This window comes from Balaenoptera physalus (genome assembly GCF_965194825.1).
Source record: "Balaenoptera physalus genome assembly, chromosome: 11".
Classification (NCBI taxonomy): Eukaryota; Metazoa; Chordata; class Mammalia; order Artiodactyla; family Balaenopteridae; genus Balaenoptera; species Balaenoptera physalus.
The window spans coordinates 23,694,203-23,710,288 of NC_138896.1; the positions used below are offsets into that span (position 1 = coordinate 23,694,203).

General features: G+C 45.4%; 1 protein-coding gene across 1 annotated transcript; it reads right to left on the bottom strand.

Annotated features, from left to right (window-relative positions):
- Positions 1 to 13,746: 13,746 nt before the first annotated feature.
- On the bottom strand, positions 13,747 to 15,183 carry LOC309638929 (uncharacterized protein C6orf15 homolog). Its single transcript, XM_082415488.1, has 2 exons — positions 15,032 to 15,183; positions 13,747 to 14,798 (listed from the first exon to the last, which is right to left on the bottom strand). Exons 1-2 carry the CDS (start codon positions 15,108 to 15,110, stop codon positions 13,924 to 13,926), a joined length of 954 nt encoding a protein of 317 aa, XP_082271614.1. The 5' UTR covers positions 15,111 to 15,183; the 3' UTR covers positions 13,747 to 13,923.
- Between the last annotated feature and the right edge of the window lie 903 nt (positions 15,184 to 16,086).

Genomic DNA, 16,086 nt, shown 5'->3' on the forward strand with positions numbered 1-16,086 from the left:
TTGTGTTTTTCTAAGTCCCTCAGTAAAATATTAAATTTGTGCTTTTCTAAGTCCCTCAGTTTGTGATAATTTGCTATGCAGCAGTGGAAAACTACTACACTAATGCCACAGTGCAGAGAGGTGCCATCCTCAGTTATCAAACTAGCAGGTCATGCTGGACTAGCTTGTTCTTATGCCCCTTTAAAAAAGTTTTAAGCTTTTCATGGCTCTCTATATAAGTTTAACATAGTATGCCATCAATTTTATATAAAAGTTAATCTTTTTAACTCTTTGAGGCCACTTTGTGTTGTTTAATGAGTTACATTTCCATTGTGCTGATGATCATTTTTCTTTTCAGTGTGGTCCTACTAAACATAAGTCTTATGTGTGTGCTTCACATAAAACATAAGCTTAATTAGTATGCAACATTTGATTCTCGCATGATGTAAATATCATGGCTAGTATAGTTGAAATATTCCTGTTGAAAAGCAAGTTCATTAAAAAATGATTAAGTTAGAGTTGTTAGTAATTAAACTACAACATATAAGTAGCATGAATAATTGTCTAAAAATCTGTAGAAATTGCCCTGGGCTTAATGATCACATAAATAATCCTGTTTCAATTATTTGAGTTTTACATGATTTCATAATAAATGAATTATGCATCAGAAAAAAAAAAAGAATGAATGTATTCTTACAGTAAGCTGCCTAGTACTCTCTGTCTTTCCTCAGTGCTGGTTCTTTCCTCTTGTCTTCCCCTGGAAAGCACTACAGAGGGGTTTACTTCACATAAAATGAAGCAAGAGAATTGGCTGCACTGTTTGCCCAGGAACTCCCTTCTGAGCTCTAGAACAATCCCCAGTCCCAGAAAAGAAACTGGAACACACGCAAGATATTGCTGGATCTCTGGTTTAGGAACCATTTAGCTCCTGAGGTGGAATACTCTTGCCCAGTATCCGGGGTGTCAACCTCCTAGTAGTAAGATTCCTAGAAGGGGAAGGCTGACTGCCAGTCAGAATGTTGCTTGGTGACCAAGAAATCAAAGTCACGACAGGTGGGTACTTTGGGAACATTGCATCCAGGTCACAATAAATCCCAGTCCTGGAATAAACATGGTATTTGTTTATTCCAGCCTTGTTTTAAACATGATCTAAAATAGCTTAAACAATAAAGAATTACAACCAGGGGAAATGAAGAGTTAGAAAAATCAGATAAAACCAAGAGTAAGGTTAATATAAACATCATGCCAGCAGGAATACCACAGATTTGGAACTGAGCTCTCTAGCAGCCAGTTCAAAGAGGGAAACACAGTCATTTCATGGCACCCAATGTCCGTAAAGTAAAAAGAGACCAGAATCTCAGGAGATGCACAGCTATTCATTTTCCTGAGATGAGGAGGTCTCGGTGGAAGTGGTGGGATAAAGTGAACAGTACCTCAACCACATCCTTATCATGAATACAAGTTTCATAGGGTCTATTCGTTTCTTCCAGTGTCCCTGTGACAGCTGGTGGTACCATGTTCAGGCAGAATCACTCAGAGCAATGTAATCCATGTGCCTGTGCTGTTGGTCCAGCTTAATCCAGGGAGAGATTCTAGTGTAATCATGAAATGGGTGGCACACATATTCTTCATCAAATTGACATAAGAAGTCCTCTCCAGCCATCTTTTGATATATAAAACATGAATGTGAGTTCAGTGTTATTATACACTTGACATCACAGCCATTTGGTGCTGCTGATTAACAGTAGGTTACAACAGGGACTTCCCTGGTGGCGCAGTGGATAAGACTCTGTGCTCCCAGTGCAGGGGGCCTGGGGTTCGATCCCTGGTCAGGGAACTAGATCCCACATGCATGCCGCAACTAAGAGTTTGCATGCCACAACTAAGGAGCTCACATGCTGCAACTAAGACCTGGCGCAACCAAAAAAAGAAAAAAACAGTAAGTTAAAACAGAAAGAATATTCATGGCCAGAACAAGCCTGTCTCCCTACAGGGAGCAATTAAACAGCTCACAGTTCTTGTCCCCTGTATCTCCCTTTCCTGGATCCCATGAAGGCCACCCCTTTCTGCAGCCACATTTTTTCTTCAGATGGAGCCCAGTACCATAAATTTGATTTTTTCTTTCTGAGTTATAATCTCCAACCAGGCATGCTTCCTTTGATTGCACTTGATTATTCCCAAGTTTCCTTAACACATCTGCAATTCTTTCCCCAGATGGTGCCTCTCATTTACTGTGAAAATTCACCACAACTTTCACTCATGTGTGATGAACTTCCATCTAACTTCCCAGGAGGACCTTTACTAGCTGTGTGACTTTAGGCAAGTTACTAAACCTCTCTGAGCCCTATTTTCATCATTTATATTGTTGATAATGCCTACCTTGGATGGTTGTTTGGAATTAGAGAAAATTGTAATAATAGTAACAGCAGCAAAAGTTTATTAAGTTCTTATTGTGGCAGATACTATGGTCAGCATTTAACATGCAATTATTTGCTTGAGTCATCTCAGCAATTCTATCACATGGGATCTCTGACTATCCCTGTTTTACAGATTAGGAAACAGGTTTGGAGAGTTTAGTGCCTGGCGCATTAGTTACAGTAGTTACAACCATAATTATTCAATGTCATGAGAAAGGCACAGGGCAGAGGAGTTCTCACTGAAAAGACTTCTTGAACAAGGAGTCATTTGCAGATGGGTTGGTTGGTTTGTTGGTTTGGTTTCTTTGTTTTCATTGTAAACCTAGTATTGTATGTATATGCTCCTTGAAAAAGTTCAAACAGTGCCTATGGTTACAAAGTAAAAAGCTGAGAAGCTTCCACCACCAGGGAGTAACTGCTGAATAACATCCTGAAGGAAATTTCTCCATGAATATACCGTCTAAAAAAGAGATCAAGCTGTACGTCTCTATTATTTTTTTTTTCCTGGGTATCATTTTTTTTTCTTTCCTGCTTTTCACTGAGGAGGGGGGTGGGTGAGAGGAGCAAGGGTGCAGGGTGGCCAAGGGCTTGAGGGCTGGCTGCTGGGCCAGGTGCTGGGCAGGGGCCAGGTACTTGCTTGCTTACATGCATTCACTGGTTCTAAAGCCACTCTCTGAGTTCCTCCAGTAGTGTCTGCCCTGGCCTAGAGCAGGGCCCAGGGATGAGGGTGAGGAACAGAGGAAGCCAGAATCCAGCGGGGCAGTTGGCCACGTGGTAATGACCTTCAGTGCAAGTTCCAGGCTCTGCAACCAGTTGATACTTGAGCAGGGGAGTGGCCTGACTAGAGCTGACTTTTTAAAAAATTGTATTAAAATACACATAACATAAAATTCACCATCTTGACCATTTTTAAGTGTACAGTTCAGTAATAATTAAAAACATTCACGGGCTTCCCTTGTGGCGCAGTGGTTAAGAATCCGCCTGCCAATCCCGGGGACATGGGTTTGAGCCCTGGTCTGGGAGGATCCCACATGCCATGGAGCAACTAAGCCCGTGGGCCACAACTACTGAGCCTGAGCTCTAGAGCCCACGTGCCACAACTACTGAAGCCCACGTGTCTAGAGCCCGTGCTCTGCAATGGGAGAGGCCACTGCAGTGAGAAGCCCGCGCACCGCAACGAGGAGTAGCCCCCGCTCACCGCAACTAGAGAAAGCCCGCGGGCAGCGACGAAGACCCAAAGCAGCCAAAAATAAATAAATAAAATAAATAAATTTTTTAAAAAACAAAAAACATTCACACTGTTGTGCAGCCATCACCACCATCCATCACCATAACCCTTTACATCTTGTAAATCTGAAAGTCTATACCTTTTAAACAATACCTCCCCATTCTCCCCTCTCCCCAGCTGGAGCTGACCTTAGGATGGGCTGCAGGAGACAAGGCCTGTGGGTAAGAGGCCAATTAGGAGATGGCTGTAACCACTAAGGCCAGAGGCCATGAGGATCCCCATGTGAGAAAGAAGGGCACAAACAGGAAACAAACTTAATAATTAAACAAAAGCACCTCCCTGTGCATGAAACACTCACTGTGCCAGGCCGCGTGAAGGCATCTGAGGAGTCATTTCCTCTCCAGGTGACTTGCCCAGCTGGAGTCAGCAGCCAGCAAATCTGAAGCCCTTTTTTGCACCCATTTCTCTCATTATTGAAGCTCCTCCATCATCAAAATCTCCCCCTTAGCTCGTCTACACTCACTCCCCTTCAATCCCTTCTCCACTCTGAAAAATCACTTTAAAAGGTAAATATGTTTCTCCCCTGCTTCAACCTCTGAATTCTCATGGTTCTTCAGATATGGATAAAACCCCAAAACCCCAAATCTCTAAGAGGGCCTACAAGGCCCCGCAGGATCTGCTCCAGCACCTCCCCTCCTCACAGAGCTGTTCCTTCTTTTTTTTTTTTTTTGGCCGCTCTGCATGTGGGATCTTAGTTCCCCAACCGGGAACCGAACCCACGCCCCCTGCACTGGAAGCGCAGAGTCCCAACCACTGGACCACCAGGGAAGTCCTACACAGCTGCTCCTTCTGCCTGGAAGGTGCCTGCCCTGCCACCATCCTCCAAGACCCCTCACACACCACACACACACACACACACAGGGCTGCCCTGCTCTATAGCACATCACTGTTTTAAATTCAGTATTCTTCGTGTAAACATGTGATGTGTTTTTCACCCCTGTTAACCTGTAAGGTCCAGGAGGAAGGGACCATGTGAGTCGTGTTCCCTACTGTAGCCCCAGTGCCTGGACATAGTAAGTGTGCAATGTTAACGGCTAAATGAGTGAACAGTGTAACCTGCTCTCAAGAAAGTTATCTTAGAGTCCATTGCACTGAGTTGCAGATGACTGGTAACAACTCGGGTGATCCTGGAGAGAAGACTGGAAAGGTGGCAGGTGAAGGAGGTGTATGTTAAAGGGTTTGCATAGTTGCTAGGGCTGCCGTACACAGCATCACAAACTGGGTGTCTTAAACAAGAGAAACCTGTTGTCTCGCTCTTCTGGAGCGAGAAATCTGAACTCAGGGTGTCAGCAGAGTTGATTCCTTCTGAAGGCCCTGAGAATCTATCTATTCCATGCCTCTCTCCTTGCTTCCAGTAGCCTCAGGCATTCCTTGGCTTGTAGGTGACATCATCCTTACGTCTTTACATTGTCTTCCCTCTGTGTGTGTCTGTGTCCAAATTTCCTCCTCTTTATATGGACACCAGTCCTATTGGATTAAGCCCCACCCTAATGACCTCATGCTAACGTGATTACCTCTGTAAAGACCCTATTTCCAAATAAGATGACATTCATAGGTACCCAGAGTCAGGACTTCAACATAGAGGGACACAATTCAACCCATAACAGGATTGAATATGGTCCCACCCTGAATGACTATAGCTCAAACAGACCCTAGCCAGGTGCAGAAATCACTGAGCACTTCATCCTGTCCCAATCTAATGACTTCAGAATCTCTACAGTGAACTGACTCTGGGTCCTAACCTCACTTTACCTGTGGGTCCTAACCTCACCTCAACCCTCCAACCTTGCCCACACCTACATTGGTCTCCACCTGTGCCTCTGCTTTGTTCTCACACACAACCTGGTCCGGGGTGTGTTCCTCTCCTTCAGTCTCTTGGTGACGTGAAAAGTCTTCGTGATTGATGACCCACATAGTCTCATGACTGTAGGATACAATACACAGACCACGTTAAATTAGCAAACTCCATGTAAATTGTCTATCTTAAAAGTTGTCAACAGAAGAAGTAACACTGTTACCACCAACCCTCATGTGGACCCTCAATACCTCGCCTTTGGTTTCAAATACTATTCTTCACCTAAAGAAACTAGAACCCTGCATCTGTTCTTATCAGTTTAATATCTGATACATCCTCTATCCAAGGACAATATATTAAATGGATTTTTGGAGCTAGGAGATGGAATAGGAGCTTGCTCCATTCACTCCGCGCATTGACTTGGTATTGCAGTACTTCCAGAAACAGTGCACCAGAAAAGAAAAGAAAAGAAACTAGAACCCATATAATGCAAGACTTGGATGTTAGCTGATTCCATGTCTCAGGGAAGAAAAGACTTAGGACAGGACTTGAATGTTCTGTTGTTGCCAGAAAGCCAGGATACCTTCAAGAATGTCAAGGAAAGTGCTATAAAGGACAAAGGAGCCAACTTAAAGAATCTCCATTGTTCAACCTGAGACAACTGAGCATGAGAAGGAAGAAGACGAGGAGGAGGAATAATAATTATGGTTTACTGAAGTCAATTGTGGCTGTAGAGGCTATGAGATCATTGTGATACTCAAAAGATAAAGATTCATACAAAGTGCACAAAAGATGTCTGTAACAGAAGAGAAAGGATGCAGTTGTTAAAAATGGATTTTAATCAAAAGGGAATTGTTCATTTTGTCTCTTCTGTCAATTATGTGTGTGGTTATAAAGCAGAGAGAGATGCTTTCTTTCACCTACATAAGCGGAAAAGAGAAAAACACAGTCAACTGTGAGAAGGCCAAGTAGCCCCACTCTAAGTATGAACTTTAGCAGAAATAAGAATGTCTGGGCTTCCCTGGTGGCGCAGTGGTTGAGAGTCTGCCTGCCAATGCGGGGGACACGAGTTCGAGCCCTGGTCTGGGAGGATCCCACGTGCCGCGGAGCAACTAGGCCCGTGAGCCACAACTACTGAGCCTGCGCGTCTGGAGCCTGTGCTCCGCAACAAGAGGGGCCGCGATAGTGAGAGGCCTGCGCACCGCGATGAAGAGTGGCCCCCACTTGCCACAACTGGAGAAAGCCCTCGCACAGAAACGAAGACCCAACACAGCCAAAAATAAATAATAAATAAATAAATAAATAAATAAAAATTTAAAAAAAAAAAAAAAAAAAAGAATGTCTGACAAGGGAGGATGTCTGAGGCAATAGTGAAAGGAAGAAGGTGGTTTCTTTTCCTTTTTTTCTGGGCCACACACACACACACACACAGTTTGCAGGATCTTAGTTCCCTGACCAGGGATCAAACCTGTGCCCTCAGCAGTGAAAGTGCAGAGTCCTAGCCACTGGACCACCAGGGAATTCCCAAGAAGGCGATTTCAATAGTAGGTACCAAAACGATAAATTAACAACAACAACAACAAAATCACTAAAAAGGAGAGCTAATAAAGTCAACCCAATTCCTCATCTCCTAGAATAAATATCTAGAATGCCCTACTAATTATAATAAGATACAAATAAGAATTAAGATATAATAATGCTAATAGATCAAGTCAGCATATCATAATGAGAGAAAAATGTATCATAATGAGTGGAAAAATCCACTGATCAAGAGGGATTTTTTAAGTATGTTATATTAAGGAGAAGAAATAGGTTGCAAAATTCTAAAATCTATGCACTTAAAAAGAGTTTTATTCTCCAGTGAGATACAGTTTCACAGCCACTAGGCTGGCTCTAATAAAAAGACAGATAATAACAAGTGTTGACAAGAATATGGAAAAATTGGAATCTTCATAAACAGCTGGTGGGAATGTGAAATGGTAAAGCAGCTTTGGAGAATCACTGTTTGGCAGTTCCTCAAAAGGCTTAACGTGGGGTTACCATGTGACCCAGAAAGTCACTCCTAGGTACATACTCCAGAGAAATGAAAATATATGTCTACACAAATACTTGCGCACAAATGTTTATAGCACCATGATACATAATGACCAAAAAGTGAAAACAGCTCAGAATATCCATCAACTGATGAATGGATAAATACAATGTGTTGTACCTATACAATGAAATAATAGAGAGTTCAACAATAAAAAGGAATGAAGTACTGATATCTGCTACAACATGGATGAACCTTGAAAACATTGTGCTAAGTGAAAGAAGCCAGTCACAGAAGACTACATATTGTATTTTCTATTTATATGAAATGTCCAGAATAGGTAAGTTCATAGAGACAGAAAGTAGAGTGGTGGTTGCCTAGGGCTAGGGGAAGGGGAATGGGGAGTGACTGCTAATGGGCACGGAGTTTCTCTGGGGAACAATGAAAACGTTCTAAAACTGATTGTGGTGATGGTTGCACAACTCTGTGAGTATACTGAAAACTGAAGTGTAGACTTTCAATGGGCAAATTGTATGGTGTGTAAATTAATATCTCAAGAAAGTTTTTTTTAAGTTTTATTGACTCAACTAGTCTTCTTTAATTAGAAGAAGGAAGAGGAGAAAGAGAAAAAGGAGGAGGAGGAAAGGAGAAAGAGGAAGAGGGGCGGGGAGGAGAAGGAAAGAGCAACAGTTCATGCTGTTGATCAGCAGCCCAGATTTGAATCATAAACTGTGCAACCACGCCTCATGTCCAGACAAGACTAAAGTGGTCAAAATGCCATTCCTAAGTTTATTGAAACCTCAGGATGGGATAAAAAGAGAAAATACTGACATCCTAGAAAGGCAACCCAACCCAAGAAGAGAAGAAGAAAGAGAAGGAGAATAAAGAAATACGTTTAAAAAATAAAAATGCATTATGGGGCTTCCCTGGTGGCGCAGTGGTTGAGAATCTGCCTGCTAATGCAGGGGACACGGGTTCGAGCCCTGGTCTGGGAAGATCCCACATGCCAAGGAGCAACTGGGCCCGTGAGCCACAACTACTGAGCCTGCGCATCTGGAGCTTGTGCTCCGCAACAAGAGAGGCCGCGATAGTGAGAGGCCTGCGCACCGCGATGAAGAGTGGCCCCCGCTTGCCGCAACTAGAGAAAGCCCTAGCACAGAAACGAAGACCCAACACAGCCAAAAATAAATAAATAAATAAATAAATAATAAAAATAAAGGAATTCCTTTAAAAAAAAAAGTCTTTAAAAAAAAAAAAAAGATTTAAAAAAAAATGCATTATGGCAACGGGGAAAAAAAATAAAGGTTTTTTAAAAAATAAAGAGAATTTAAGGAATAAAAAAAAAGAAATAAATTTAAATCCATGGAACTAGCCTTTCATAACTGATTTTTAGTGGAAGTGAAGTGATTGGTCTTGTAAATGGTATAATAACTTTTGTGTTTGTTTGCTGCTTAGGGGATTTAAGACATTTAAGAGAATCTTACACATCAGACTTGAGATCTGAACTAAATGCTTAAATTGGTTTAAGTGTGAAACAATATCAATGTTTGGATAAAATTTGGTTTATTAAATCTGTAAGTTTTGAGGTAGTAGTTATGTAAGTAGTATGCAGAGGAAGGTTGTTTAGTGCTTAAATGTTAATTGTTTAACAGACTCATAAGGGTAACAAACTTTATATTACACAGAAATGCCTTAAAGTCCTTTAGACAATGGCAGTGTGTTCCAGGAGGGGAGGCTGGGGTCAGATAATCAAGGGTCCACTAACATAGTAGATTGGTTTTATCTTTCTAGGCTCATCATCTTCGCCCCTGTTCATCACTAACAGAGTTAGTTCTTCTGAATTCAGCATCTTACAATGTCACAGTGAACAGAGAGCCCCAAAGCAATGGGGTACAGGAGAGGTGGGTTTTGATGGGGGTGAGGCAAGGGGGAAAGTCCAGTGCATGGGATGGGTGGTCAGACCAGCCAGAGGGGAATCCTGATGGATTGTCCTGGGTAGCCAGGGAGCAGTTAAGCACAGAAAAAAGGTACATAGAGAGGAGACAGAGGAACAGTGGGAAAGATGCTTAAGAAAACAGTTTCTGCTCAGTCAGTCAGAACTGCCTTCCTGAGGCCAAGAAAGACTAAATGGTCTCAAAACTAGATCACAACTTGTTTCTACCACCTTTCCACAGTGGGGGTTGCCTAACTGGAGACCCTATTAGACCAGAAATTATTTCACATCAGCCTAGCCCACTGCTTTATTTATTTATTTTTTAATAAGTTTATTTATTTTATTTATTTATTTTTGGCTGAGTTGGGTCTTCCTTGCTGCGCGCGGGCTTTCTCTAGTTGCGGTGAGCGGGGGCTACTCTTCTTTGCGGTGGGCGGGCTTCTCACTGCGGTGTCTTCTCTTGTTGCGGAGTATGGACTCTAGGCGCGCAAGCTTCAGTAGTCGTGGCACACAGGCTCAGTAGTTGTGGCTCATGGGCTCTAGAACGCACGCTCAGTACTTGTGGTGCACGGGCTTAGTTGCTCCGCGGCATGTGGGATCTTCACGGACCAGGGATGGAACCTAATGTCCCCTGCATTGGCAGGCGGATTCTCAAGCACTGCGCCACCAGGGAAGCCCCTAGCCCACTGCTTTAAACCAAACAGCAGGTATAGCACCAACTTTACTACCACCTCAGGATAAGCCATATCCACCCCACTGATCTATGTGGGGACAATAACAGCCCCGAGCAGTCATTGCTACTGAGAATGTGAAAACGGTCCTTCCTACCCTGGCCATGACCATGCCTCTAAGACCTGAAACACCTATTCTCCTCCCACTATCCCTCCCCTGGACTGTACAGGCCTCCTTGACCAGGATATTCTGTGAGTGGACAGAACTAGAAACCCTGGCATGTGACCGATCTTGCCGAGGGCTGGTGTGCTCACTCTCACGTGTGACAATCTGGGTTCATAAAAGTGTCTTCTGGATGTGTTTACCAGTTTCCTGACAGCAAAGGGAGAAAGCAGACCTAGAAAGAGGTAGAGGGAGTCCCCTGGTGGCCCTGTGGTTAGGATTCGATGCTTTCATTGCCGAAGGCACGGGTTCTACCCCTGGTTGAGGAACTAAGATCCCGCGAGCTGCCAAACAATGAAAAAAATAAAAAGAAAAGAAAGAGGTATAAAAAGGCAATAGGGAACATCCTTCCAGTGGAATGAGAGGAACACAAGAGGCAGGCATTTGGTCTGGAGAGACAAAACCACAGCCTGGCTGCTGGTCTTCAGATGACATAAAAATGGCTGAAAGTGAACGTGTTGGAAGAAGGACTCCAGGTGGTGATTAAACTGTAGGGGCTGGAGAATCTTGCTTTCACCTGCTCTGTGCAGTTTGCCCAGCTTTGCTTGCGGTTTCCAAATGGTACCATACCCAAGCTCCACCTCTTACTGGCTGTGTGACCTTCAGCAAGTTACCTAACCTTGCTGAGCCTCAGTCTCTTCACCCGTAAAATAGAAATAATCAGAGTAAGTACATCCTAGAATTGTTGTGAGAGTTGAGATAACCCTGTAACACATTTTGTTCATGGTAAATATGTGATAAAGGACGCCATTATTACAATCACCCGAGAGTGTGTGTGTAAGTGAAAAATGTCTGAGAGAACACAAGTTTGTTTGAGGAATGAAATAGTTCAAGGAGAAGCCGACTCTCCCTTCTTGATCTTGGAATAATTCTCTTGAGTGTAATTCCCAGGGGGAAGCATCACACCACACTCAACAGTCAACCGTGAAGTCAACTACAGCCACTTCACCAACCAGCCCATTGTGGGCTAAGAACTCTCCTTCTCTGTGATGCCACCAGGACTGCCTCACTGAGACAACATTTTGCATTATAATCAGGCCCTTACACCTGCTCCATTTTTCAGTCTCTAATGTACTTTATCATTATCATTTTAAAAATATTTATTTATTTATTATCATTTTTTTTTTTTTATTTGGTTGTGGCCGGGTCTTAGTTGTGGCATGCATGTGGGATCTAGTTCCCTGACCAGGGATCGAACCTGGGCCTCCTGCATTGGGAGTGCAGAGTCTTAACCACTGCACCACCAGGGAAGTCCTATCATTATCTTAATTAAATTTCATAACAATCCTGTGAGGTAGACTGGACATCTGCTTTCATCCCATTTTACAGATGAGAAAACTAAGGTCTGCAGAGGCAAATGACCAGCCTAAATTGACACAGCAGAGAGAACTGTGTGGGCACATGGAAGGGGAATCTCGTCTTCCAACTTCCTGCCAAGTGCCCTCTCTACTGCGGGACCTTCGAGAAATGACTCCTGCTACTCCAGCAGCTACTTCCACCAATTAACCACTAATAAAAATGTAAAAATCTGTATATGAGCATCAGCTCCCACTGCAGACCTTAGGACATTTATTATATCACAGATTACTGACCAATCTCACTTTTTTTTTTTTTAATAGCAGCAACTAACCCTAAAGCAAAGACCAGTCTGACAAAGCTGACCACGGCTACCCGGGACCATCCATCAGCACCAAGTAGTGGATGAACTGCACTCCCTCAGCTCAGTGTTACCTCTGTCAGCCTTGGCTCACCTCACTCTCTGGGCCTCAGTATCTCCACCTGTATAATGGGCCCAGCAGTGCCTACACAATGGGATTGTTGTGGGAATTAGCTGGAAGGGTGTTGTGAAAGCAACTCATCCAGAGTCTGGCACATAGCAGGTACTCAATTAAAAATTAGATGGGTTTTTGTTAATTGCATATTATACTTGAACACTCCCTGGACAGATAGAAAAACTTGGTTTGAGTCACTGACTCTGTCACGTGTTAGCTATGTCACCTTGTGTAAATTGCTTAATCTCTCTGAGCTTCAGTTTCTTTATCTTACAACCTATTCCTCACAGTTGTTAATGAAGGTGAAAGAATGGAATGTACAGAGCATTCCCAAGCTGAGAAGGGCTTTGTGGGGTTTCTAGGGAGATGTCAGTGAGGCTCTGGGAAGGGCATGGTAGCAGTACAGATGGGAGTCTGTGTGCAGCCCTGTGGCTCAGGAATAAAGTGGAAGAAGAGAGAAAACAGGGAAGTCAGAGAGAGAGTGCGAGTGCGTTGACTCAGTGTTTGCTGAGTGCTGACCTAGGTCCAGACGCTGTCCGTGGGGCTGGGAGTTCCGCAGTGAACAAACAAAGTCCCTTTCCTGTGGTGCTTGTGGGGAACAGAGGAGGGGAGTGCTGATACAGAATTTAAAAGTGCAAATAGGAGTGACTAGAGAGAGGGAGGCAGCCAGAAAGAGGGACAGATAGAAATGAGACCAAGCCTGAGAATGAGCTTGGACTTGTGGAAGAGACAGGTGCTGAAAACAGAACCGCCTGCCCCAGGACAAGGAGAAAGTGAGAGTCCAGGGTGGGAAAGAATTGGGGAAGGAGGTTGGGGTGATAGAGGGTGGTGTGGCTGGTGATGGGAAGACATGGGTGGACACCAGGAGTGTGCCCCCTGGAAACCCCATCACCCCCACCAGCTTCTGTTAACTTCCTTCTGCACTTTCTTAGAATGACCCTTCCTCACCCCACTCCAACTCCTGTACAAGGATACTGAGCTCCTGAGAAAACCAAAGGCAGGGTAGTGTGACCAAAAGAAGAGACTGTGTCATCACTTGAGAATAAAAGCATCAAATGCTGCCATAGGCAGGACTGTTGGCTCCAAGTTTCTCTCTTCCTTTCCCTTCTCCCTTTCCTTTCTTCCTCTATTGAGGTCTGCTATTTGTTCAGCAAATGCCCAGAGTCTGTGGTTCTCTGGGGCACAATGTACCAAGCGATGCATGTAAGGGAGATCAATGCTTCTTCCACTTCCAAGAACCGTAACTTTCTGGGAAGAAAAGGTAAGCATAGACAAAAATGACTTTCTCTGACCCTCTGTGTCTCTGAATCAAAAGAGTATTCATTCCCCACTTGGCCCTGGTACCAACTTCCTGGACCTCATCCTTGCTTCCTGCCACAGGTGCCATCTCAGTTAATCCTGCTGCCTCTCCTCCCCTTTTCAGATTCCAGGACAGTTCTGGAACCAGCTCTCCCACCTGGCCCAGATGAGACCACGAGGCCCCACCCTCAAACACCTGGGCTTTGATCTTTTGCAAAGGATGGGGATAGCAAGAGAGTGTCAGGAGGACCCTAGAGGGACATGAGGATGACTAGAAAATGGGGATGGACAAAACTCCACTTTGCACCCAGAAACAAAGACACTGAGAAGAAGCGGATTCAGTAAGTGCTGTGTTTTATTGGAGATCAGCATATGGGGAGCAGGGAGGCAGTGAAAGTGGAGAGGACGCTAGAAAACAGCTGATAGGATCTTGATTTAGCTCACACTGCAAGGGGAGGGAGCAGGACTCCCTTCTCTGACTTCTAACTTAGGGTTGTCCCCCTCTGTCATTCTCCTAACTCCACTGTGACCCAGGGTTTTGAGGATTGGGAAAGGCAGCTGCAGTGCTCCAATAAGAGCCAGGAGCACGGAGAACTCTGGGAGGAAATCGATTAATACCTGGGTGTAAATGACTATTCCCCCAGCTAGTACCTGGATACCGATTAATAATCCCCCATGTGGTACATGGATACGGATTAATACTCCCCCAGCTAGTACTTGTGTATTGATTACTGTTACCCCAGATTCCCATAGGGTATGGCAAGCGGTTTCGTCTCCATCCAGTGCCAGGACCTTTACCTCCCCAGCACATACTGGGATTCAGGGACCCGAAGTAGTGACCAGGCAGAACTGGCCATCGAATTTTGCTGATGAGAGACCAGGGAGGGCGTAGGGCAAGGGTTTTCCCCTGGGCGCCCAGCACATTAGAGTGGCGTGGCCGTCTAGATTCAGGGTCCTCGTGGAGGAGTGAAGTCTCGGGTGAGGTGTCTGCGGGGTGTGCAGAGGTCTCTGCAGGCAAAGGCCCGCTGCCCGGAGGGAGGGCAGCCGCACCAGAAAGGTAGGACTGTTCTTCGGGCAGCACTTCTCCCACATGGTCCTTGACCACAGCAGCCATCGTCGGCCAAGGGTCCTCCGAGGGCCAGGAATCCATGGAGGGCAGCCCCCCAGTTGGGGGCCACCTCTGTACCGCAGCACCTCCTGCAGGTTGAGAGCCATGTGATGGAGAAGCATTGTGCTGCAGAGAATCAATTGCTGAATCATTAGGCCCAGGCTGAGGATGTTCCGAGTTGGAGGGGCCGGTCAAGGAAGGTTGCCCAAGCAGAGGCAGGTTGATCCCCAAGTCTCGGGGAAATTTCTCCTCCACCACACCGATGCTCCGGGCAAAGAGGCCTGAGGGAAGGGGAAGAGGAGGCAACCAGTGGACCAGATGTTTAGTCTCAGTGCCCTCCCTTCCCTGACTCCCTGATTCCCTTTGCTTCAAGTCCCTCCACTTTGCCTGTGCCAACTCTTTCCTCCCTCAGGGACCCAACTGTACACGCTCCCACCTTTACCTCTTCCCTCAATCCCAGTTCCCCGAGGACCACTAGTCCGCTCCTGCCCAAAGGTTGGCACAGCCTCCATACCTGGAAGATGAAGACAGACCAGGAGCAGGCCCAGAGGAGCCCGGCTCCCTGCCACATGGCCCTGCATCTTGCTCTGCATCTCCCTCAGCCCCAAGACAGCCAGCCAGCCCTTTATCCTGTTAGTGGGCGGGGGACATCAGAAACAGGCTGAGCCAGTGGTTGTGGAAACAATATATCTCTACGTTCCACCTCGTTCCTAATTCGTTCTGTGGCAACAGGTGCCACTTGTATGACCCAGGGAAGCTGGGTGTTCCCACCCTGCTCCTTTCCTCAAGCTCCCCACCCCTTCCTAACCCAGGTGTCCTGGCTCACAGCTCATCACTTGTTGCCAGCCCTACCCTTCCTGGCTGCCGACACCAGGCACATGAGGACCTTCACCCTTGGGGTCCCAATCTCTTCACTGACTTCTCAGCAATAGAAACACCTGATTCTGTTTCTCTTTGGGACCCAGATCATTCTCTTCCAGCACCCCTTTCTCGTGCATCCCCATAGCTTGGGCTTCAGAGGAGCCCTTGCTAAATCATTAGGGCCAGGGTCTGGTTTGGGCTGAGGATGTTCCGAGTTGGAGGGACCGGTCAAGGAAGTTTGTCCAAGCAGAGGCAGATTGATCCCCAAGTCTCGGGGAAATTTCTCCTCCACCACACCGATGCTCCGGGCAAAGAGGCCTGAGGGAAGGGGAAGAGGAGGCAGCCAGTGGACCAGATGGACCATAGCTACATCGTCTTGACCTCAACCTGCAGGAGGTTCTGGGGTGCAGAATTGACCCCCTTCTGAGGGGCTGCTCCTAGATGAGACCCTGTGTTTAGGGAAATAGACCTAGTTCCCATCCTTAAGAGATGATGGTGTATTGGTTTCCTATGGCTGCTATAACAAGTAACCACAAACTTAATGGCTTACAACAACACAAATTTACTATCTTACAATTTTGAAGAGCAGAAGTCCGACATGGGTCTCACTGAGTTAAAATTGAGGTGTTGGTAGAGCCTTTCTGGAGGCCCAAGGGAAGAATCCATTTCCCTGCATCTTCCAGCTTCTAGAGGCCACCTGAGTTCCTT